General features: G+C 32.2%; 1 protein-coding gene across 1 annotated transcript in view; it reads right to left on the bottom strand.

Moving 5' to 3' along the window:
- Positions 1 to 428: 428 nt before the first annotated feature.
- LOC111614274 overlaps positions 429 to 26,233 on the bottom strand; it is a 28,729-nt gene continuing 2,924 nt past the window's right edge. The window contains exons 2-10 of the mRNA XM_023355652.1: positions 18,005 to 18,255; positions 17,778 to 17,901; positions 12,322 to 12,495; positions 5,073 to 5,166; positions 4,836 to 4,922; positions 4,614 to 4,776; positions 3,623 to 3,705; positions 2,577 to 2,696; positions 429 to 432 (exon numbers count right to left, since the gene is read on the bottom strand). Coding sequence (XP_023211420.1) covers positions 429 to 432; positions 2,577 to 2,696; positions 3,623 to 3,705; positions 4,614 to 4,776; positions 4,836 to 4,922; positions 5,073 to 5,166; positions 12,322 to 12,495; positions 17,778 to 17,901; positions 18,005 to 18,255 — 1,100 coding nt within the window. The remainder of the gene's footprint in view (positions 433 to 2,576; positions 2,697 to 3,622; positions 3,706 to 4,613; positions 4,777 to 4,835; positions 4,923 to 5,072; positions 5,167 to 12,321; positions 12,496 to 17,777; positions 17,902 to 18,004; positions 18,256 to 26,233) is intronic.

A 26,233-nucleotide genomic window follows, 5' to 3' on the forward strand; every position in this document is an offset into this window, starting at 1 on the left:
TACGGACGGCGGGAAAGTAGTTCGGCTTCCCGATGACGTTTGAGGTGTTTATAGGGAACTTTTACTATTTTTTACGGATACCAGTAGCAATTTTTTCGTAGTTTTATAGGAATCGTAACTATAGGGACCGTAATTATAGGGGGGTCGACTGTATACAATTTTTTTTATGGTAAGAGAATTTTTTTTTAAATTAAAGGAATGAATAACTTATTTTCAATCAATATTTAACTATCAGTCAAAAATTGAAATTAGCCAAATTGCATTAATATTGCTTTTAGCTAAACCATGGCGTTTTATAGAAAGTAATGACATCCTATCAGCTTGTTTAGTCGAGTACCAAAAAAATGTTTTCTAAAGAATTTGTGTTGGAATGCCGAATTGTTCGAGTTGGAAACTGTTTTTTGTTCGTTATTTTTACAAATGATTATTTACCTACGGATTAAAAAGAGTTTAATGACACTTACCGAATAATATTTAAATAAAGTTTACTAAATACAAACAGAATAATTCATAAAATGAAAACACAGTGACGTACTTAGAGGCTAAAATCTGAAAGAAAGGACAACAACCGTGGTTATAAAAAAGCAACGCAGGAAAACAATCGTATTATTTTCATTAAAGAAACTCGAAAAAATGCACATAACAAATTCAAAATGTGGATTTTCTAAAATTCGTAGGCAAATTTCAGATAATGTACACGCTTACTCGAATAAAAAAAAATATGGAATAGCAAAGTTTGTGCTTAAAAGTTGTAATTTTTCACGGAAGATTTTCCAAATTCTCAAATCGTGTAAAAGCAAAATAAATTGTAGAAATTCCTTGTTGTACAAGACAAGTCTGTGTTAGAATCGTGTGGAATTAAGCATACGGGTGTGTTTTTAAAACGCTATGTTTCTGATTCTAAACCCAACAAATAAAATAAGTTCTTGTAAATGTTCTGTGGAAGCATTCGTGTGTATTGGCAACTGTTTCGATTAATATCTCAGGATAAAATAAACATTAAGCAACGAAATTTGCCATGGTAACTTGTATATAAAGCAGATGATGTTTTTAAATATTTATAGTTTTAAAAAAATCGATAGAATGAGAAGATAGAAAGAAGTCAACTTATTGAACGTTTTACTCGTTATTATCATTTATAACATTTTTTTCATAAAACTCATTACTACTCTCAAACTAAAGCTTTTTGTATTTTAAGTAATAATAATAAATAATATAAATGCTATTTTCATATCAAAATCTCGTAACAGATGGGAGGCCACACACAATTTATTCATTAAGATTTATTTATTATGGATACGGCCATGCTTCAGGATGAGTGAGAATCTAGCTTGCCCTCACTCATCATTTCAATTTTAAAGGATAAAATTTAAAAAGAAAAATTCCATAAATTATTAAATAAATCCAATATTACAAGAATTCGAATTCAAAATGCCAAAATAAGAGCATTTTATTAAACGAGTCAATAAAATCTGTTAATTTAAATGAAGAGAATACTGTATAACCCAAATATTAAGCAAATCAGGGACAATGACATGTCGTAACATAATGAAAGCATAACTAAACGCCTTTCGTTTTTCACTGATTCACGAAACGTCGTATATTTGTACTAGACCGTGAACATAAAAAATTAAAAAAGATTATTTATTGAGAAATCAGCTTCAGAATTTGGTGTTTGAGCTTAAAAAATAGTGACTTAACATATCAGCAAAATTTATGACCTGGAAGAAAGAAGGTATTGAGTATCAAATAGAAAGATACTGTGTACGGTTGATAACAATAAACATTGCGACTTGTCATTACAAATATGAGAAAATTGAAACATGACATATGAGTAGATATGCATACTACAACTACAAACAGAGGTTTTCAAAGCTACTATTAAGACTAAAGAGTTTAAGCTTATCAAATCACATAAACAGAATCGTCTTGACCTTACGAAACGCTACAAAGACTTCACCTTCGAAGTTTGGAAGAAAAGTGTATCGTCAGATAACACCAAACATAATATGATTCATTCGATTGACAAAATAAGTGTAGACCACATAGATAAAGTAGAGATTAATCGTCCTGTATGCATATTGTTCAGAAAAGACTCGATAACTGAAAATTTATCGAATCGAAATAATTTAAGAAAATTAGATATTAAATTCGTTAACTCGAGAATTTTTAATTCAAAGTCGAAATTTTTCCCATTAATCTTCGACTTCGAAAAGGTTTAGTTATTAACTACAATATGAAAAAGCAGTAGGCTCCGATTAAGTATATGAGAACTTCCGATACAAATCGAATGTCAGGTCATTTCAATTCAAAACTTTTATCTCGAAAGGAGTGAAAAAGATGACGAGCGAAAATCTATTGTTAAAGAGAAAGTGCGATGTACGAGGGCCAACCACTACTAGACTGAGATATTCAAAATAACAAGCATCCGTTGAATATTACATTCTTTAAATTAAATGCATTAAAAACATTTAAAATATGACTAAAATTACAGCCAGAGTTATACCCCTGTCAAAATAAATAATTACTCGTGTATATACGTATATATATATAATAGTAATNTAAAAAGTTTATACTCAGAAGCTGCAGGTATTCCAAGCATCAAGTAATATCTGTTTGAAACTACATCAACTATATACATGATAATCCCTGTTAACATTAATACAATTATGGCGAGTCTTCCAAAACTGGGCCATCTGCAAAATAATATTCAATACATAGCTAAGGAATTCAAAATATCAAGCATTCGTTAAATAATAATACATTCGAGTCTGCATAAGGCGTCATAAGTATAACCAGCACCGTCGATTAAGTAGTCAGTTTTGTGTGGTCCCGGCCGACTTTCATAAGCATTAATGTTAAAAAACTCTGCTTCACTAGACATCGCTTAACTTCGGAACATCGAGCATGATTACACTTTTCAAATATTTTCATCTTGAAAACTGTACCGTATTCGACAATAAGGTGCGTGCATTGGAAATATGCATACACGAATTTACATTCGAATATACAATAGCTATCTTATTGTTTTTATATATAATGCATTACGCATACTGCAATTATAATAAAATATTAATTTTAAGCGATTGAAAATACTTCAAAATATGAAAATAATCGCGAGAAATGTATTTATATATTAGAAAATACAAGGTAAGCGGTGCTTCCACAGCTCCATAGACGGCACGCCATGGACTGTAACATAGTCAAAATTAAAGTAGGTGTTTCTGGACACCGTCTCACATTTTTATAGCTGTTATTTCTATCATTTGAATAATTTTCGGTTTGTCGTGTTTGTAAATAGTAAACAAATACTGTTTAAACTTAAAATGTCAACTATGACTTGTCTATTATCAGGACTTTTTATACTTTATTAATTTTAGTAAACAAATACATTCTGTAAGTCTGTACAGATACAATTCAGGAACCTAGGCGACCTTATTATCACGGACATATATGACCTTTTATTACGGACCAATAGAGATCACCCAATATAGATTAAACACTCCCAAATAGTTATAACACTTTAGTTGAAACACTTATCCAATCGATTTAGCATTATATCAGAGGATCATATTACAAAAATATAAATACATTTTCGTAATAATAAGAAATAAATTCTTACCTGTCAACAATATATAATAACAGTGACATTAAGATGGAAAGTTGCAGCAACACGCTGAGGAACCATAATACGTTGAAAAACTCCTAAAAATTTTTATAAAGTAGACGAATTAAAAACTAATAAAACTACAAATATTTTATTTGATTTATTTATAAATATATCATACACGCAAATACTAGTAATATCCAAAGTGTATTTATAGACTTGCAGAAATAACAAACCACATTTATTAAAGCAATTTTTTCCTATTACTGTCGTCACTAAATTTTATCACTATACATTTAAATTTTCCGTTAATAAATTTCTTATTTAAACGTTCTTAGGTTTACTTATAAAAAATAATGAGAGAAAATAGATTTTACATGTAATTTATTTTTCTGCACATTACAGTTTAATATAATTATTAATAAACCGATAAATCCTTTGATTAAAGCAATAACGAGAGAATAGCTCCGAACAAATCCCTATCTAGCCATTAAACTAACCATCGGTCTTGATGGTTCAATAGTACTGCTTTCTTTTTACATAATATAACTATTCGATTTGTTTTCTATGACGTGTAAACAGTGCGAATTTCATTAACATGTAATTAACTTGTAAGACACGGGAATTTCAAAATAAACAGCAATCTCCACTAGAAATACACTAGAAATATCGAAAAATTATAATATTATTTAATTTGTTAAGATGATGTTGTAAGAGGTGTTTCTATTTATAAAGAAACTTTTAAAAATTGAATATATTACTTAACGTTAAACAAAACATAGTTATATAAAAGTTTAAAGTGAAGAAAAGTTGACGAACCCTTCAGATTTCCTAAGGTGATATTATAAATTAAAAACATTTCTGGCTTAACGATAAATAGCATAAATCTAATACATTGGTTTGTTCAAAACAACTTGAATGAATGCAAATTTTAATAATTTCACTTAATAATACATAATGTCCGAAACCTAAATCAAAAACTGATTTTTAACTTTTATGCATTTACCATGGATCCATCGTTTTCGTAAATATGAATATGGCTGATATATTTCCACCATTCATTTTCCATGTGTTTTTCCTGAATAATAATATTATGCCAATGAGGACCTTCTCCAAGAAGAGGCAGAAGAATTGCGAAGCCCAAAACGAAGAATATCGGAAGTGTATATCTGCAACACGAACAAAATATAACACACGAAGCAGTGACAGTAAGAGTTAAATATTTTACCTGATAATTCGCTTGACTAAAAACATGATATAGTATTTCGCAGAGTTTCGTCCAGTTTTTTGTCTCAGATACATTACCATAAACCCGCTAGCCAAAAAAATATTATTCCTTATTAATTTTAAACACAAAAATATTTTTGCCAAAAATCTATGTGTTAATATTATTATTATGATAGCGAATGTAAATATTCTTCGAAAATTGAATTTATGTGTAACATTAAAATTTTAATGACCTTACCTGTAGAAGAAAAATGCTTCTATCATAGTGACGCCTTGGAGAATAATTTCGAATAAAAGAAGATCCACGTGCTTGAAGATATTAGAATATTTATCTGTAAAATATAATTATTGTTATACTTTTAAAAATGGATAAATATAAAAAAATGTTATGTATGAAATATCAGTTTTATTAATCTATAATATAATCGAGACGGGTTGATAATAATAATAATAAGTGCAGAGCCCAAACGGTTAGGAGTTGAAAGCTGAAATTTGGTACACAGTTAGGGTACGTCACGAAAACGCACACTAAGAAGCGATTTTTCGAAATGTCCCCACCTGGGGGAGAGGGACAGGATTAAGCTTAACACTTCCATCAACAATGGAAGTGTTAAGTAACAATGGCGGTGTTAGGTAACAATGGAAGTGCTAAGTAACAATGGAAGTGTTAAGTAACAATGGCGGTGTTAGGTAACAATGGAAGTGCTAAGTAACAATGGAAGTGTTAAGTAACAATAGAAGTTTTAAGTAACAATAAAAGTTTTAAGTAACAATGGAAGTGTCAACAATGGAACTCTTACGTAACAATGGAAGTTTTAAGTAACAATGGAAGTGTCAACAATGGAAATCTTACGTAACAATGGAATTGTTAAGAGAAAGCGACGTGCGATACGCATATGCAGTTTCTTTCGTTTTTGCGGGAAATCGAACATATTTTTAGACCCATCAAAAAATTCTTTAAGGGGACCCAATTCTTTCATTCTGTGAAAACGGGTAAGGTTGACTGTAACGTAATAATCTTTATCTTAGTTATCGTTACTTTTGCCCGAGCAACGCCAGGCCCACTTGCTAGTTAAAATATAATACTGTGAAAATTCGAATACTTTCCTCTATTTTAAATCCATTTTAACCAAAATAATAATATCGAAAGTAGTACTTTTTAATTTCTAAAGTTAAAGCTTTATTTTTCACAAAAAAAATGAAGCCGTTAAAATGCACTTCCTCACCAACGGAAGTTGAACACCCTTTCTCTTTTTCCCTTATGTTTAAAAATTTAGTCATTATACTGAGAGTCAACCTCTCTGAATTTTCTTACTCATTTTGTTCACGTGGGAAAATATTATACTCTAATTAGAAAAGATCAGCGAAAAATAAGATTATTTTTCATTGTTCGGAGAGTGCGCAGAAATATCTCGAAGTGAGAGGACGTATTCTATTTAATCTCCTAAGGCCAACGCCCAAAACCCTGGAAGAGCAGACATTATTCCTCCCAGCGAAACGCCGTAAGATTTGAGCTCCGTCCAGTTTCCCGAGAAGAATTAAAGAAAAAGAAAAGAATCCGATAGAGAGAATAATTTTCAGAAATAACCACGAACTTTACTTGACCTTCCATGGGAAGACATTGTTCAAGAGTAGAAGCAAAGAACCTGTGGAAGTAGCATAACCTATGAGAATTGTAATCTCTCTCTCTCTCTCTCTCTCGCGTGTTTGGGAGCCTAATATATTTGTAACCTCGATTTATTTTTTATTTTTTCGTTTTATTAAAAGTTTTGTTTGTTAATTTTAATATGGCCTCTTCAATGACTAAAATCCACGCCTATGTTCACACCACGTACTTACGTCCCTCCAGCTCGAAATTCCTTATTTACGCGTGTTAATCCGCGGATTAAATTAATTAACTGATGTCAGAAGAAACTATCAGGGGTTCCCGAGAACAACTGGTCATACTTAGACCTATCTAAGGAAGTCATCCATCTGACAAAGTGTGACTCACTTTGTCAAATGGATGACTTCCTTAGATAGGTCTAAGTATGACCAGCTGATATTTGCAATCTTACGATCGCGTGTCAAGAAAGCGGTATAGGCAAAATCTACGCTCCTGACTTCTCACAATATGTACTGTACGTGTATTAACTAGGTGTACTCGTGGATTCACCAGTGCGAATTTTGTAATTTGATAGAAATAACTCTCTCTCAAAATATAGTAATTTTGTAGAATTACTGATTTTTGTCTGTTCTATACTATATCACGCTTTAGAAACACTGCAGCGCTATTTATTGTTTACTTGATGAAACTGTCTTTACATGTTGCATATGATATAATTTGTATATTTTTTATATATGTAAATTGTATACTTTTTGTATATTAATTCACCAAAGTAGTCAAAAAATACAAAACTTATGAAAAATAAACGAAGACTAAACCAGAATAAATAAACAAGATTTCAGAAATGAACATATGCCTATTGGTTTCACAGAAGATTTGGAGGTAAAAAATAGCAACTGACAAATTGAATGAATGAAAAAAAAATCGTGACAAAAATCATCGAATAGATTGCCCATATGATAAGAAGGATTTAAGCATGAATTTACGGCGTGGCGTGAAATACAACCCATTGTGCAGTATTAAAGAAAACAATACCCACAAATTTGTGAAATCCGCGATTTTTACGCAAATGTCGGAAAAACTTTGTAAACAACTCCGATGAAAAAATTACACTCTTGGTGAGAAAAATATCGGAGGTCACCGATTGTTTTCATACTTAGGTGGGAAAGTTGACACTTAGTTGATCGCAATGCACCGTTACTGTCAACGGAAGTCGATCACGTGACTCCTTTCCCACGAAGAACGTATAAAAGCTCGAGCCCCGGAAGCTCTGGGCGACCAAAGGAAGTTATACTTATTAACGTGTGCATCTTGTCTCCATACACCAGACATAGCGACCGAAAGGACATCGCCATACGACAGACCACAATTTCTAACTTCCATAATTATCGCCAACTACAGTTCCTGCGCCGACCACGATTCATACGGCCCATTCAACGAACGCATATTAATCATATCCTCATAGAGGTATTTGTATTTTAGAGCTTATGAACTCTCTCTCTCTCTCTCTCAGGATAGCCGTTAGAGCTTTTTTCATTATTTCTTATGTAACTGCATTTAACCTATGTATCTCAGTTTAGTTAGTCAATTAAATGCTTGCTTATTTTGATAAACCTGTCTCCTGTCTCTAAAGGACACCTGCCAGCTTTCTCACTTCCCTCCTCACTCGATTTGTCCTCCTAAGCCATCCTACGACCGCGAGATCGGTTTTTACCAACCTGTTGCAGGGTAAGAGGTCATTATGGATTATCCCAGTGGCCACCTGCTTATCTCACAATTTCATAGAATGATTTCGCCTAATTACTGAGAGATTAGTATGTCGCTCCAGCGAACAATTATATTTTTTATTGCGAAATATGTAAAGTTTCGTGTGACAGAGATTCGAGAAGTTTTGTAAATATTTTTAGTTGCCAAGTCAAATAAAAGAAGAAGATACAACTCGAAGAACAATTAATGAGTGAGACTATAATATAGCGCTTTATGCCCTAATCATCTGAAGATTCCGATCAAACAATAGTAATTATACAAGAAGTTTTACTAAGAATAAAATTATGCTTTTAACGAATAAAAATAAAGATCTAATTATGTCCATCACCATTTGTTAGAAATAAGTAAAAGTGCTTTTTATAAATATATTTTTCGACAATTGGAGGAGTCTAAACTGTAAGCATATAATATAGAAAACAAAATTTCGATTTACAGATGCATGAAGATTGCTAACGACACCAGAAAAAGCATGGAAAAAGTTCAACCAAGAATACTTAATAAGAGAGTGTGTGTTACGATAGGCCAATAGCCCATATTCGAAATTCAGCATTTCTGTACATTACTGTATACATTAGTTAAAATAGGAATAAATGTGCAAACCCACCGACATCATGGGTATTAGGAAGATGCAAATGCGACCATCGCATTTGTACCTTATATCGAATACTTTCTATTCCTCCTGCATTTGTCGGTCTATCGAATACTTTCAGGAATATGTCTCGTAGCAATTCTGGTTTTTACCGGAATTGGGAAACATAAGGCCGTGAAAGCCTCGTACAACTCGAAATAATTTCTATCCTTTCTGAGTGAGTACAGTATTGTTACGATGTCTCTAACCAACGTCCTACATGTCTTGTTAAAGACGGATCAAGGCACTATTTTTGTGATTGTGTGGTTTTTGAGCAAGAAAGATTAGAAATAAAGCTACTACAAGAAAAATTAGGGATAAATTGGCCATGCCGACTTATTTACATCTTGACTAGCCGAGAGGTATATGACGGTTTTCTCAGGCTTGCTAAACGTATAAATTACATTACGCGTCAAACCATATATAATTAATTTACCTTTATTAATGCTACTATATTCAATTACTGTTATGTTAGTTTCTTTCGTAATTATTTGTTACTAAATGTAAAATTGCCATTTATAATAATTATGCTTTGATTTCTAAAATAGTTTTATGATAATTTGATTGTCATTACCAACTGTAACGGTATATTTATTATACCTAGACGTATTTGTTTGTGTACAAAATCTTTACACAACTCTAATCTAATTAACATTAGTGTATATGGTTTAGTTTATAGTATATTGTATATATATATATATATATTTACAAATAGTAAAGGTATATCTATTATACCTAAATTATTTAATNTGTTTGTGTACAAAATCTTTACACAACTCTAATCTAATTAACATTAGTGTATATGGTTTAGTTTATAGTATATTGTATATATATATATATATATTTACAAATAGTAAAGGTATATCTATTATACCTAAATTATTTAATTTGTGAAAACCTATAATTATTTTAATACTGTATTACCACATTTAGCTATGATTGAATGGCCTACACTGTATATATATCTTGTATATTATATTACTATATATAGTTCATTTGTACATAAGCATATTATTTGGTATCAAACACTCTGATCATACTACTGCAAAACCTGAAGTTTGAATAACGTGTGTACCCATTGTTTAACATTTATGAAGAACATGATTGATGAATTTCAACTACTAGATACATACTATTATTTTCTTCATCTAGTGGAAATAAACTGTGCGAAGACTTATGTTGTCTGCTGGTGGTCATATATGCAGTGATAGACTGAAAAGATATTCAGAGAATTTGTGCCTCTAAAACCTTCACTTTATCGTTACACTTAAGTTCAATTTTTGTGCACAAACTTTCAGTGTAACAATTGTGAGTTTATTTTCATATAAACTCGATTATATTTAGTAATAATAATTTTTGTTAAGTAGTTATTAGTATAACTTTGTTCATTTACTTGTCGTTAAATTATTCTATTCTAAATATTTCAAAACGAATTATTTATTTTGTATAACTTTAATTATCATACTTCTTAATATACTCAATTAATTGTAATAATTGAAATAATTGTAATTGTACACTGTATATAATTTCACCTGGTAATGCTATAAAAGCGGGACCAGGAATGTACAAATTTGTACTAATAAAGCAATGATTGATTGATTGATTGTATTGTTACGACAAGGAGAACGTATTACCATGATTATTTTAAATAACAGTTAACGTAAAATTTCATCACTCTGACATTGTTACTTGATACTTGACAAAGAATTCCATAAATTACAAATTCTTACCACCGTACTCATCGTAGCTTAATACTTTAAAGAAATACTTCACTGCATTTAATAGCAGATTCTACAATGTCATACGAAAAGTACAACTGACGTTTACCGCGTATAATCTATACAACGATGTCGAACATCGAATTCGATTGTTTTCACCTCCCTGTCAAGGTAATTTTCCGGAAAGCATATAATGCATTAGCGTTAGTAATTTGTCAATTGGTTTTTTATACCTCCAACACTTTTACGAAATTGTTTTTGTAAGCGTGATACAGATATGTTAATTTGAGAATTTTCTCAATTTAACTTTTCCGTGGAGTGTAAAAGCGTGAAAAATATACAGATTTGAAGAGTCATCTCTCGAGTGCGGTCAGATAAACTGAATAAAACTTTTACTCGTTAATCATTTAGAAAACTCACTTCTATTTCGAAAATACGTTTTTCCTATTAAAATAGTAAATAATTTAAATATAATTTATTAATAGATCGAACCACTAAGTTACGAAAAAGATATAATTTTTGAATTGATATGAAAATCAATGTTTTAAGTCAAAAAGTCTTCCAAACAATAATCAAAATTCAAATTAACAAGAAAGGTATAAGAGTAAATCTTGAAACATTTAAAAATCCAAATGATATTCACCTTGTTGGNATAATTTTTAAATACAATCTCTTCCCAGCTGTTTTCATTAGCATTTTTTAATCTTCGCAATAAAAACGAACTCATCGAACAAATTTATCCAAACCTTGTTCACAACTATACCAATCCGGATTGGCTATTTCAAAAGGCCATTTTGGCAATATTGTGGACGATATCAACTCTAATATTCAAAAGAAAATTCAGAACTGGCAAGAGCTTTTCCGCTTTTAAGTTTGGGCATTGTATAAAATATAAATTAACTTACATTTCACTAACAAGTACACTAAGTACACTTTACACAATTTTCACACTTTATTTTCGATTTATATTCAGTCACTGTATCGCTTCGACTACTCACACTTCACTGTTTGTTTTTATTCACTCGCGGCACTACTTTGCAATTTTCACTTCTTATTCGGTTTTTGCCTTCGTCACTGATAAGAAACTGACGTTCGAACCCACGACGGATCTTGCTTTACATACCCCACCAATGGGTATTCCCACCCATAGAAAAAAGTCTTCGAATGATCCACAATGTTCCAGAAAATTTCACAACATTTGAGAGTGTTCTAAAATATTTTACGATGATCTGGGGATGTTTCGGTATGTTCCCGATTGTTCCAGAACACCCCAGAACATTGTGGCATGTTGAGGAACGCTCTCGAATACTCTCGAATGTTCTGGACTGTTCTAGAAATTTCCAGAGGGCGAAACTTCCAGACCTTATATCTTCAACAGCATACCCTTCGGGTAAAAACGGGAAACTTCTTCATGGACGAGGATAGAGGGCTACTACACCATATAACTTCCTTGATCGTACCGGGACTCGTTTTTGAGTTTTAGAAGCACGCACATTGTACACTTACCTTTATAATATATATCGATACTGAATTGATTGATTTAACCAAACGACCCTATGACCATTGGCCTTTTTCAAGGGTCAAAAAAAAAGATACAAACATATATAAAATAAAAAAGAACAGAAAAAATAATAAAAATAAAAATACACACAACTATAGAACAATAAAACAATTAAAATGTTGTTACGGTGGCAAGCCTTTAGCAAACACTGTGGAATAAATATTTATAATTATTAAATATTTAATCTTACATTAAAAGAAACAATACCTCCTAATGTGGGGAAAAACAATGCTAATACGCATACATGTCCCAACACCACAATATTTACTAGAAGAAATTTTACACCGCACATCGACTTTGTACTTTCGTCAAGATTCGTCGAATATAAATTATGTAGAGATTTATAAGGTGAAGCTCCGAGAATATACTCAAAAAATTTACCTAAAAATAATAAACTTTAATAAATTATTATTTAGGTACAATTAACTGAAAAAGTAGTCTATATTTATTTTTAAATTAATTTTTTGAAGTGTTCAGAATATATTCGAAAATAAGAACATTCGAGATCATTTTCCTTAACTTTAAAATAATAATAAATAAATTCTCATTGTTCAATATGTTAAAAGTATGTTTTGATAATCTTAAAGACTTACTTTTACTGGTCTTCAAAGGAATAATATGAAGTCTCATTAATATTTCTGTTAACGTTGCCAATCCTACCCATGCAATAAATATGCCGAGAACAATTCTAAATTAAGGCAATTAATATTTTATTTTCACATCAATTTACTTAAATATAATTTATATCATTTAACAATCAATTAAGTAAATATTATTGTAATTATATCTGTTTGGATGTAAGAATATAAATATTATATAACTCTTTCAACAGATTATTCCGTACTTGTCGCGTCTTTCCTCTTGGAATATTCCAATCAATCTCTCATGTCGAGAAACGCTATACTCAGATTTTCTCGATAAACTTATATTCTAGACAATGGTGAATCTTAGGATACAAAATGTCATCATCCGCTATACATCGAAGAGCGGAGGAAAACTCGCTTTCTGTTCGGCTCGAGACCCACATGCCCGATGTTACTCATGCCATTGGACAAGCAAGGATACAACTTTCCTGTCGTAATCAAGTTACTCCTCGATCTCTGGATGTGGCCCGCATTGAACATCAAAAGTGAGACAATTAAGATTAAAGAGGACTGTACTTTTCTAAGTTAACTGTAAACCTGGAAGACTTATCAAAAATTTGTTAGACTCCAATCTCTGTGTACGTGTAATAAACGGGTTGTCTCATTCTAGCTCCAACGGTCTCAGCGTCTACGAATACACGCACATACTGATTATTGTTTGTATTTAGTCATTTTGGACAGTCAATAACAAACAACATTAATTTAATACCAGTTTGCCATTTCTACACCATAGTACTCACACAATTAATGTGTTACTAAATGTTTATTTCTAAACGTGTTTTCTAGGTAATTTTCAAGCAATATTATATTGTCAGTCGAGGAGAAGTATTCTCGTGTGTTGCCTTAACTTAATCGAAAAAGCATAACAAAAAAGTATACTTCGAAGACATTCGAATAACATTTAAAACTATTCGGAAGTGTCGTGGATATAACTTTTGATTTATTTCCATATTTTATTTTATTACAGATTTTGTTTATATTGATAAATTTACATTATTCGTTTTTATTACTAAATATATTCTCTTTAGTTTTAATTAATTTAAAACTAATATTATTATTATTTTGAAATAGGTGAAGTGTCCACACGTATTTTAAATTAACATTTCTATACTTCAGATTATTTTAAAGTAGTTTATTTACTTTTTTTAAATATGTTGTGTATATGTAAAAATTCTGTAAACATTCATATAAAACTAAATAGAAGATTCGGTGTTGCGCAGAATTTGACAATAAGATCAATTATTTCAGCAAATCAAAAACAGCCAGAGATGTATTAACATTAAATAATACAATAAAATCTATTATCGCAATATTAGAACAGCTGTAATGCGATCAAAACTGCATTGCAACAATTATTTTAAAACTCTGTTTTAATTTCAACAAGAATCTGCGTTTCTAACAAATTGGTACGAACTTTGCGATTTGCGACTTTTACGCTCCTTGACAGAATTTAGCAGAGAGATTTCACAAACCTACACATTAGTATCACTATTACAGAAACACTTTGCAACTATTTGCGGATTAATATCACACGAGTGTTCTAGTGGAAAAATCAATGCGTAATCCGGATTTTCTTACCGAATTTCCCGATTAACATTCCGTATTTTCCTAAACCCCCAATTAATTTTTTCTTTAAATCCTATGCTAAAACCTAACTTAAAAAAATAGAAAACAATTCTACTTTCGTTCAAAGTAAACATCCTTCCACTTCGAAAATAACCCCACATTCCAACTGCAAAGTTGAAAGTTAGCATGGTCCCGGGGACAACTATGACCCATCGGCGTACCTTTTACCTCGCAACAAGTAATGACGTGACCAATCTTCCACGACGAAACTATAAAAGCCACTTGCTTCTCCCTCTCGGTGGAGTCGTTCATCAACCGCCTAGTGTCCCGCAACTGCTTTAATGTTGTGTTTTATCCATATATTGTGTCCTTCAATATCGTGTTCTTCCAATATTGTGTACCATTTCTGGACCAGTTGGATATCAGTATCTTTTTCCTCAAGAAAATATAAATACAGAAAGAGGTATGGAACAGATTTTTGTAAACTCTCTCGGCCCTTCGCGTTTAGGGACTCAGAATTTCCCCTCAATAATAGTTCGTGTACCGTCTATATAGATAGCTAATAAATCGTTGTTTCCTTGTCAAATTGGTGTCCTCTTTTACTCGTATATTGCCTGTCACCTTACCGACGGCACTCCTTCCTCCTACACTCGACCAGACCGAAATAAATTAGTCCCGTTCCCTCGGGATAATCTAAAAATTTAAGCCATCTCTGACAAGTGAGCAAGTCTCGCCGATTTGAAAGCCGATCCACGGAGGGACGACGTAGTCATACCCCCCACTAGGTTCTCACATCAGTGAACCAAATTACACCAACGAGAAAAGTCTCAAATATGCCATTGAAGAGATTTTATCTTCAATCTTCGACTTCGCAGGAAATACAATACCTTATGCGAAATAAAGAAGTAGAATCCTTTAATTTCACGAAAGAATTTCCCTAAATAACGAATAGATTAGTACGCTGCTCTTGCAGAAATTACTGTAATTTTTTAAATCATGTCATGTATAGAATTTAATGCGACAGATGTTTCGTGAGGTTTTGTAAATATATTTTACGGTATCGTACCACGTAGCGTCAAGTGGAGTGAAAGGAGATACAATTGAAAGAACAGACTAACACTACAGGATAGACAATTAAACAGTGTGGACGAATATCTGACAGAAGCTTTAAAAGATGTGTGAAGTCGAGAATTACACAGTGGAAGAAGGCGTTATAGAAAAGGAAAGAAATGCTAATATGCAGAACATCAATGTGAATGTAAAAATAAGATCACGTTAAATGTTTGCGAACTTGCCTTGTATAATTCGGAAAATCTATGTTTTTGAACCATTCAAAGTAAAGATTAAATAAAATTTTTCTTTAAAAGAAGGGAAAAAATAAAACAAAACTGCACGCTGTTACAATGTGCTGAAAAAGAATGTGGAAAGAATTTTAAAGTAAATAATTGTCCATTGACCAGGTTTAGTAGAGAACAAAAGAAACCAAATTCATTTTTAACACTATAGATAAACGAAAAACCAACACGATAGAACATCAATTAAGACATTCAGGTCAAATAAATGTATCGTTTGACTGAATGATAGAGAAAAAAAAAAAGAAAAAGGCAAACCAAAAAGAAAAAATGGGTTGTAGTAAAAGGCAAAACACATTACACGATTCTGTTCAATAATTCTTGAAATAAGGAAAAAAGAAGAAGCAGAAGCACTTCATGATGATTTAAAACAGAGTATTTAAAACACAGAAATCAAGACAAACGATGCGCATTCAAATAGAAAATAAATTTCTCTTTAATATCGTGTAATGTGCTTCAGAATGGAATAGATTTGACTCTCAATTTCTTTTTTAAACTTGTTTTTCTCGTAAGATTATTGGTTAAAATGGTTTTTAATTAATTTATTATTGCATTTTTGACGAAAAATTTACGATTTATTTATACTTTATATTGCATCGTCAATTTGCAAAAAAATTCAGCAAATTGACGATTCTCTTAATCTATATATATATAATCGAGATTGGTTGATAATAATAATAATAAGCGCAAACACCAAACGGTTAGGAATTGAAAATTTAAATTTGGTACACAGTCAGGGTACGTCACGAGAACTCTCACTAAGAAGGGATTTTTCAAAATTCTTCCCCACGGGGAAGAGAGACAGGATTACATCTTCCACAATGGAAATAAAGTAACAATAGAAATCTTAATATAATTAGTATAATAAAAATATACTTACAACGATATCAATTGTCTGTTACTATATTTAATGCGTTCATCTTTGATTTTGCAAAATTCAACATTAAAGTCTACCGCTGTCCCGAATACTGAAAATATAATAAAGAACGTAATTAAACAGTTGAAGAATTAATTTATAAAAATAACGGTTTAATTTACCGCTTGTTTTATTTTTAATTTATCAGACAAAATGACGTTCAAGTGTATTTCTCTCCTCTGTTGGCTGTCTGAAGGATTAAGTTTGAATTATTCTGAAATCAAATTTAATTAAGAGAGGGACAAGTATTTTAAGTAAAACAAGTCGATCTTCCAATATGGTTCCTCCCTGCAGTGGGAGGAATTTCAATTAGAACTCTTTTTTTTATTCGTATCTGAAATATTCTTTACGAGTTATTAACAAAATCTGCCATTGATGGGCACTCTAGGCATTACGGTTACTATTTCCTTATAAAAAATAGCATAAAAATAATCTCTTTTTTCTATATTATACAATTAACTCTTGCTAATTCGAACTATTTATGGTAAAGAGTTTACAAATTACTGAGTAGTAAATTAAAAAATTGTTTACACTGAATTACAGTAGAGCCTCGATTATCGGACCCAATTGGGGACTGGGGTTGGTCGGATAATTGAAAAGTCGGATAACCGAAAAGTATGAAAAATCCGTTATTAGTGTAGTATATTATTATATCTCATGTAATTAGTATATTAGTATATCGCTATTAACCTATTTTGCGTTGAATTTTCATCGATGTTAAGCCTAACAAAAATTTTTTAAAATAATAATCGTCGCTATTGTATCGTTAAAAATTAGAAAATTAAGCCTCGTTTAAATACTGGCTCCCTTTCATGGTCGAATGAGTGTTGCCAGCTAAAACACGTAAAATAATATTAAAGTAGCCAAGACATAGCCAAATATTGTAGCGCCACATCACTAGCGGACACTTGAAATTTGCCGACTAGGACGGTCGGTTAACCGAGGTGACGGTTAATCGGGGGTCGGATAATCGAGGCTCTACTGTACATATTTATATCGACGTTAAAATACATACTGTTTATAAGTACTGTATTATTTTACAAAGTTATTATGCTTCATTAGAGTGATCTTGCGTTGTTTTGGCTGAATGTAATAAAATGAATTAAGTTCCTACGAATAGTTGATTAAGACGTGTTCGGATTTACAAGAGAATTTCATATAATTACAAAATATCAAACGACTTACTCCAATTCCCAATGTTTCTTAAGTCCTTATCAATGCATGTACTCGGAATGCACACATCCAAACGTATTCCCATTTTCATTTTGGCAACGTCTATATTAAATAAGTCTTCAAGCTTTATTGGTTTCTAGAAAAATTAATTAATTCGTTGTATAAATAAATTTAACTGACAAATTACAATGAACTTTATTAATCCATCGCAAATTTTTTCTTTAAACTTTAATACTTACAATAATCTCTTTTGCAAGTTTAATCAATGAATTATTTTCCAACTTATGAATCGACTTTGCAATATGTTTCAGTGATTCTTGCATTCCAATTGTCAGGGCACAGTATTTGCCTCGAATCTGTTCCTTTTCTTTATCGGTAATCTGTTTTTTATCTTGAGGAATTTCTATGTCCAAACACTGGTCATAATCTCCTGACATCCACTGTGTCATTCCTAACATTCCTGCCGGTAATTTTCCAAAAGAATCAATCACTGCAATAAAATTAATTACAGTTATCTTTATGTATATCATGTTTGAAGAAAATAAATAGAAACATAAAAAATTACATTATTCCGTGGAGACTCACAGTACAGAGAACCTTCGGTTAATTTTTAATCACAAAAATAGCGCATAACGCGAAATCGCAAATGTAAATTCTAAAAATAAACCGGAAATAAATGATTTTTTATACGTGTCTGAAACCGTAATTTGTACATTTAAATTACGTTAAAGATTAACAAATGGTGTTTCCACTAACAACTGCAAGAAAGTGCATAACTTTTCCTGTCGTTATAAGATTTTATTTTAAAAGCGTTTTATATTGTTAATTATTATAAAGTAGCAAAACGCGTGAATTTGAGGAAAGTGATAAGTTTCATAAAAGATCTTAAATGCTAATAACGTGTTAAATTATTAAGTCCGATCTATCTCAATGTATAAGACGTGACCACTTATCTGTCTGTATTAACCATTAGCAATCAGTAACTTTTGTATTATCAATTTCATATAATATATTTTTGGGTTCAGCCGGTCTCAAAACGTAAAGATTTACAAAAAACACGGCAGATCAAATTTGAGAGGATTCCAATACTTTTCCTTATTCTTTACACATAAAGACCGGTATATTTCAACAACAGAAAAGAAAATTTTATAAACGTCGTAAAATATTTATTTGGCGTGACCCTCATTGTCGCTGCCTCTACAGTTATCAGTTAAAGTTAAAGCATTAACACAGAAACAACACTAAATATGAATATAAACATACTAAACAAGATTACTGCGCGAAAACACTAAGTTTCATATTCACTCGTAACCAACGTTAAAAATGAGTAAACAGAGGTTATTGGTTTACAGGGAAAGGCAGTGACGTAGCGTGGGTGTCAGACGCTTCGGGCAAAGGTAAATTTCGCCTCCTCCTTATTTAGCTATCTCAATTTAAAAGACTAAAATTCAGTTTTGTCTCAGAATAATCAATCAAAAATTTCATGCTAGTGCAGCCACCTGTTTAAAATAGGATATTGGAGGTGTATATGAATACGAATAAATCGTACAAGCAAAAAATATAAATAAATAAATAAAAAGTAAAAAGTAAAAGGTAAACAGATAGCGCAGGATATCCCGGAATGAAATACTTTATAAAAACTTTTTTGCAGGTGTAAAATTTGATGAAGTATTGCTGAAACATGAAAAACTTATCTTACTTGCAAATAAAGAGAGCGATTTGGACGTCATCTCGCTCCATGATCCCTTTCGAGGTAGACAATTAGTTCCCCAAAGAACAGCTAGATCAGTGTTTCTCAACGGGGGCGATATCGCCCCCATGTGGGCGTTTTTCTATGTTGAGGGGGCGATAAGTAACAATTTATATTTTGAGGGCGAAAAACAATTTTCTGGGCGATATAGTAAAACATTATATTAAGAATAATTAGATATTTTATTCGTTATATCGTACAATCATTAAACAAATAACATTAGACTAGTCACTAGTCTATTCAATGCAGTACGAATTTGGCGTTAGCCTTGGCCCTCGGCATCAGAATTTTGAAGTGAAGGGGGCGATACTACGTAACGGTTTTACTGAAGGGGGCGATGCCTCAGGGCGATGCTATGTTGAAGTGGGCGACGATTCGTTAAAGGTTGAGAAACACTGAGCTAGATAAAAGTACGTTAACCACAAATAAACAGACGTCCCCGTCTTACCCATGGCTCCATCTTGCACCACCTTCTCCTAATTACCGTGTCGAAATGATAACGTTCAACCTACTACTTACCTGAAAACGATGCGCATTATCCGAATCGACATTGATCGAAACCGCATATATCGAGGGTCAAGGTTATTGTAAATCAAACGGGTTAATAAAATTAGTGTAGTAAGTGTATGAAATTCCTAAAGAATGTGGGTTAGTTTAAAATGTATACGGCGCAAAAATTATTATTGTGAGGTTTCTAAAACAAATTGAAATTAAACCTTTCTATTAAAAATTTATTAAACAAACCTAGAGGGTAAAAACCTCCATTGATAAAAACCGATCAAAGATCGGATTCAGATGTGCTAATCATATTAAATCGATACGAGAAAAAATGTAGGTCTACTATTAATGTAAGACCTGACGAAATAAATTTAAACGGGCGTCCTGCAGTAGAGATGGACCTTTGACAAGGCGCTCGTATACAAATAATTATAACATAGAAAATCTCGAAGAGGGTAAATGTTAACTATGAAAGAAAACATCGCGTCAGGTCGATAAAATTCTAAGACGTCATAGAATACAATGGATTAAAATAAGCGCAAGTTCAAAGTCCCATTTACACCTTCCATCGAAAGTTAACAGATAGTGTCGGGTAAATTTCCCGATGCGTACCTTCTCGGGATCCGAACAGATCTCGTCTTTCGCTTAGGGACAGACGAGATCTAAGCGTCTGTCCCTCTGGAGCCAATCAGGATAGACAAAAAGGGTTTAACGGAGATCGTTGTAATCCCCGCTCTTCAAGGGCATGGGGCACACGACAAGACGAACTCTGCGAGTCAATAGAAACGAATGAAAATAGAAAGCGCTATCTCAACACACTGGGAACGAATGTTTCTTAGTTTAAGCTTAGTTTTTATTTTTATGCTAAAATAAACGGATTTTTGTTAGATACTTGTCATCTCTGTCTCCTCCTCCACACGCGAACTACCCCACATCATCCTGACGCGGGATTAACGATCCCCTAAAAGTCAAAAAACTTACTCTAGTGCGAAAAATGGAATTTTATGTCCCGAATCTTTACCAGGTCAGCAAACTTACATTAAGTAATTAAGCCTAATCACCTAGTCATAAACCTATTTGAATGAGAGCCACTATGTATTAAATTAACTTTGTATAACTTGTATTTTTCTTTGCACGTTATCTTATTATTTTACGATCAGATTTTATTAAATAATTTGTATTATAATAGAGAAAAACTTCAGTCAAACTTTCAAATATAATTATTCCATAAATTGTATATTTTCTNTTATAGGAGGTACGTTATACGAAAGTTTCTACAATTTTTTCGCTACGTTATAGGAATTGTCGTTATAGGAACGTACGTTATAGGGGGTCAACTGTATGTATAAAATTATTCAACCAACCATTCGAATTCTTATTATGTAAGCAAAAATTTACTGTTTAATAATGTAACCAAAACTGTATTTTTCCATCGTGTTTAATTATTATTTATTTATCCATTAATATGTTTGTATATACTTTGATGCAAAAGATATGCATCCTTCTGTTAATTGCATCTGTATGTAAAAATGTTACTGTTAATTATTTGTATTCCTCTGTAAATATTGTTTCAATAAAGGCGATGCGGGCGCCCATGGGGTCCTGTGGGGGCCTTATGGTTGCTTATTTCACACTTTCCTATCTTCTTTTATTTCCTCTTTTCTCTAACTCTTACTTTCTTTTACTCTTCCTTCCTATTCATACAGGGGTAAAGTCTGCACTAAATCGCAGATAGCTCCTCTTGTCTTTTATTAGAATAGAATAGAATAGAATAGAATCGACATTGATAGAAAATCGCATATAACGAGGGTCAAGGTTATTGTAAATCAATCGGGTCAATAAAATTAGTGTAGTAAGTGTATGAAATACCTAAATAATGTGGGTTTGTTCAGAATGTATACAGCGCAAAAATTATTATTGTGAAGTTTCAAAAAACGAATTTAAATTAAACGTTTCTATTAAAAATTTATTAAACAAACCTAGAGGTAAAAAACCTCCATTAGTGAAAACCGATCAAAGGTCGGATTCAGTTGTGCTAGTCATATGAAATCGAGACGAGAAAGAGAAGTACTATTATTGTAAGACCTGACGAAATGAAAGTAAACGGGCGTCCTTCAGTAGAGATGGACCTTTGACAAGGCGCTCGTATACAAATAATTGGAACATAGAAAATCTCGAAGTGGGAAAGATTAATTATGAAAGGAAATATTGCATCAGGTCGATAAAATTCTAAGACGTTATAGACTACAATGGATTAAAACCAGCGCAAGTTCAAAGTCCCATTTACACCTTCCATCGAAAGTTAACGGATAGTGTCGGGTAAATTTTCCGATGCGAACCTTCTTGGGAGGCGAACAGGTCTCGTCTTTCGCTTAGGGACAAACGTGGAGCCAATCAGGATGAACAAAAAGGGTAGAACGGAGATCGTTGTAATTCCCGATCTTCAAGGATTCGAGGCACACGACAAGACGAACTCTGCGAGTCAATAGAAACGAGTGAAAACACTCAACAAACAAGGCACGAATCTTTCTTAGTGTAAGCTTAGTGTTTATTTTTATGCTAAAATAAACGGAGTTTTGTTAGATACTTGCCATCTCTCTCTCCTCCTCCACACCCTCACGCGAACTATCCTACATTATCCTGTCGCGGGATTAACAAGCCCCTAAGAGTCGGAAAACTTACACTAGTGCGAGAAGTGGAATTTTTAGTCCCCAATCTCCACCAGGTCATCGAACTTACATTAACTAATTAGACCTAATCATCTCTTCATAAAGCTATTTAAATAAGAGCTACTATGTGTTAAAGTAATTAATTTCTATACAACGAAGAAATTAAATGCACGCTTTAAAAATAGACTAGGATTGTTTGTAGTGTGTGACTCACTGTTGATACTTATGTAAAATGCGTTTTTTCTTTTAACCCTTTAACCCATATTTCTTTTTACATAGTATTTTCTTATTTTACGATCAGAGATTATTCAATAATTTGTATTATAATAGAGAAAATCCTCAATCAAACTTTCAAATATAATTATTCCATAAATTGTATATCTTCTTATAAATTACAGTTTAAAAACATTAGTTGGTAACTTCATCCGCGGGACTTTAAAAGTATAGGAGGTACCAACTGTTACGATATCTTTAAATTGACACGACTTTTAATATAAATTATTATTATAAAATTGCAAAAAGCTGAATTTTGAGAATAAGTAAGATTTTCTCTTAAAAAAATTGTATATGCTAATGACGTGTGTTAACTTTCATTAAGGCCCACATTCTCGAGACGTGACTACTTTCATCTTATATCCCTTGGATCTATAACCATTAAAACTTAACATAAATGATGTTAATTAATAACACACAAATTTCCTTGTAAACACGTAAGATTAATTCTTTTTAAACAAGGATACAAACAAAAAGAAGCAGGAATTCATATGCTTCCTAATGAGTGAACGAATTTGTGCAACACACAATCACATACATCCATATCGAAATCCAAAAGACGAAGTAATTGCGATTTCGAACTATCTGAAGTTCAAATTAAGGAAAATTTGCTGTATACGGAAATCCTGTTTGTTTTTTCTCTATGTTTGTGCGTTTCAAGGTTCCTTGTGTCCAAAAATGTAAAAGTATTAATTCAGGGTCATTTTGTGACACATCGCCGTACTTACCCTCTTTATTTATAACAGCTCTGAGGGTAAAAACTATAGCGTAAATGCTATGCGCTATCCTATGTATATCTATATCTAAATGTAAATTAACAAACGGGTGTTATTCTTTTATAATTGAGTTGTAGTGTGCACGTCTACCTCCCGAATCCGATCGCTAACACACGCGACCGCTCGTGGCTGAAACGAAACGTAAATGCCATCACGACTTCTGTGTTTTCTAAAACACAATGATGTCAGTTCTGAGGTGTGCCAATCCAGTGCAGACCCTTCGGTCACAATTGCTCAAAATGTAGTTAATGAATATTTTACATATTTAATGTATTAAATACAGTAATATAATAAAAAAGTTAAATTTGGTTTGTCTAATTAAATGAACAACTTTAAACCAGGTTAATATTAAATTAAATGATCTATATCCATATATAAAACTGGACATGTATGTCCCTATATTTCAGTTTTTCGCTAAAACTACACATCGCACGTAAATGGTGTTTGTATAAGGTGGTAGCCCCAAGTCTTTCTTCGTGCATAGGGGTGGTTGCGTCTCGATAGCTATAAGGGTGCGGGAGATATGAGGCTGAAAGTGATTGAAAGTGGCTTTCTATTTAGAATGTTTTGTTCGATTTTTTCGAATTTGTTCGAAATAAATTCGAACATAAAATTCGAACTGGTTCGATTATGGAACAATTAAAAACGTTCCAGAAACGTTGAAAAAGTTCGTTTGACTAAACGTAAAAATTTTCTAATTAGTCTGGAAACGGGGGACCTAATTCTTGCATTCTGTGAAAACGGGTAAGATTAGCTATAATGTAATTATCTTAATCTTCATTATCGTTACTCTTTGCCCAGCGAAGTGGGTCCTTGCAGCTAGTTAGGCAGTAAAAATAAAATGTAATAAATTATGTATACTGGTACACCTTGCCTAACGTCGGTCATTGGTTCCAAAAAAGGCGACGTAAGTCGAATTTACTTGTCTTCGAATCTACTTGTCACTAGGCTAAACCATAAATTACCATTCCCGATTCTATATTTTATTTATTAATGCATTTTTAATAATATATGGTTAATAAGGATCTATTTTAAGCTTACAAACATATAAATTTTAGTTTTTAATATAGTACAGACAAAAGTAATGAGAATTTACGAATTCATGTACTGTAAATACAGTATATACTTGTAAATGTATATACAGTAAAACCTGTCTATGGCGACCACCCAGGGTTCCTTAAAAAAGTGGTCTTTTAGACAGGTGGTCGTCCAATACAGGTGGTGCTGTAATACCGTATTTCCGTACGTATTTTGCGCACGTTTTAGCCATTTCCACTAAGCAAAACTCGAGGTGAGCAAAAATAAGCGAATTTTTTCAACGTTAGGGCTATATTGGTATTGTGTTTTATTTTTATCGGATAATGTAACTCGATTTACAGGATTTGTCGTGATTTTATAAGACAGATTTAATACCAATATTTTAATTAATAATAAAACGATTTTCTTATTTTTTCTCATTATACAATTACATTACAATCGCAGAATCGAANAACTTTTAATATAAATTATTATTTTTTTAATAAAAAGTAAAACTATTTCCATTGCAAAGACAACATTTCTAAAGAAAGGTTGTCTCTGCAATGTCTCTGTTCCTGGTGATTGGACATGGCAAGCAAAATTGGACTCGTATCCAGATGTATTTTACTTTTTATTAAATTGTAATTCTGCCATCTCTTTTCTACAAATAAATTATTATAAAATTGCAAAAAGCAGAATTTTGAGGATAAGTAAGAATTTTAGAAAACAACTGTAATTGCTAATAACGTGTTAAATCTTCTTTAAGTGCCACATTTCTCGAGATATGAGACGTGACTACATTTATCTTCTATCCCTTGTATTTATAACTATTAAAATTTAACACTAATGATGTTAATTAATAACACACAAACCTCCTTGTAAAGACGTAAAATTAATTCTTTTTAAACAAGGATACAAACAAAAAGAAACAATAATCTTATGCTTCATAATGAGTGAACAAATTTGTGCAACACACACGTCCATGTCGAAATCCAAAAAACGAAATATTTGCGAGTTGGAATTAACGAGGATTTTCTGTATACGTTTTTCTTCGTACATCTTTGTTCGTTTCAATGTTTCTTGTGTCCAAAAATGTAAAAATATTAATTCAGGTTTATTTTGTGACACATCGCCGTACTTTTCCTCTTTATTTATAACAGTCCGGAGAATAAAAACTATAGCAGATGCTACGCGTTATCCTATGTATATCTATGTGACCGAAGGGTCGGCACCTCTTTGGTGCCCTGTCAGGATGACACCACCGCGTCTCGGCGGACACGGAAGCCGCGTTATTTAGGTCACGCGAGCGGTCGCGTAACGGAGCGATCAGAGTCGAGATAGAAGGAGAGACAACGCACCGGAAGTGATTTACTCAGACGCTTTTTTAACGTAACAACTGTTTAATGGTTAACGATAGGATATACATTAGGGCTGCTATTAGATACATTGCTCGCTTTAGTATATAATAGTATTAAGATATTACGA

This window comes from Centruroides sculpturatus, unplaced genomic scaffold (assembly GCF_000671375.1).
Source record: "Centruroides sculpturatus isolate CEXI.00-Female unplaced genomic scaffold, Cexi_2.0 scaffold1833, whole genome shotgun sequence".
NCBI classification, from domain to species: Eukaryota; Metazoa; Arthropoda; class Arachnida; order Scorpiones; family Buthidae; genus Centruroides; species Centruroides sculpturatus.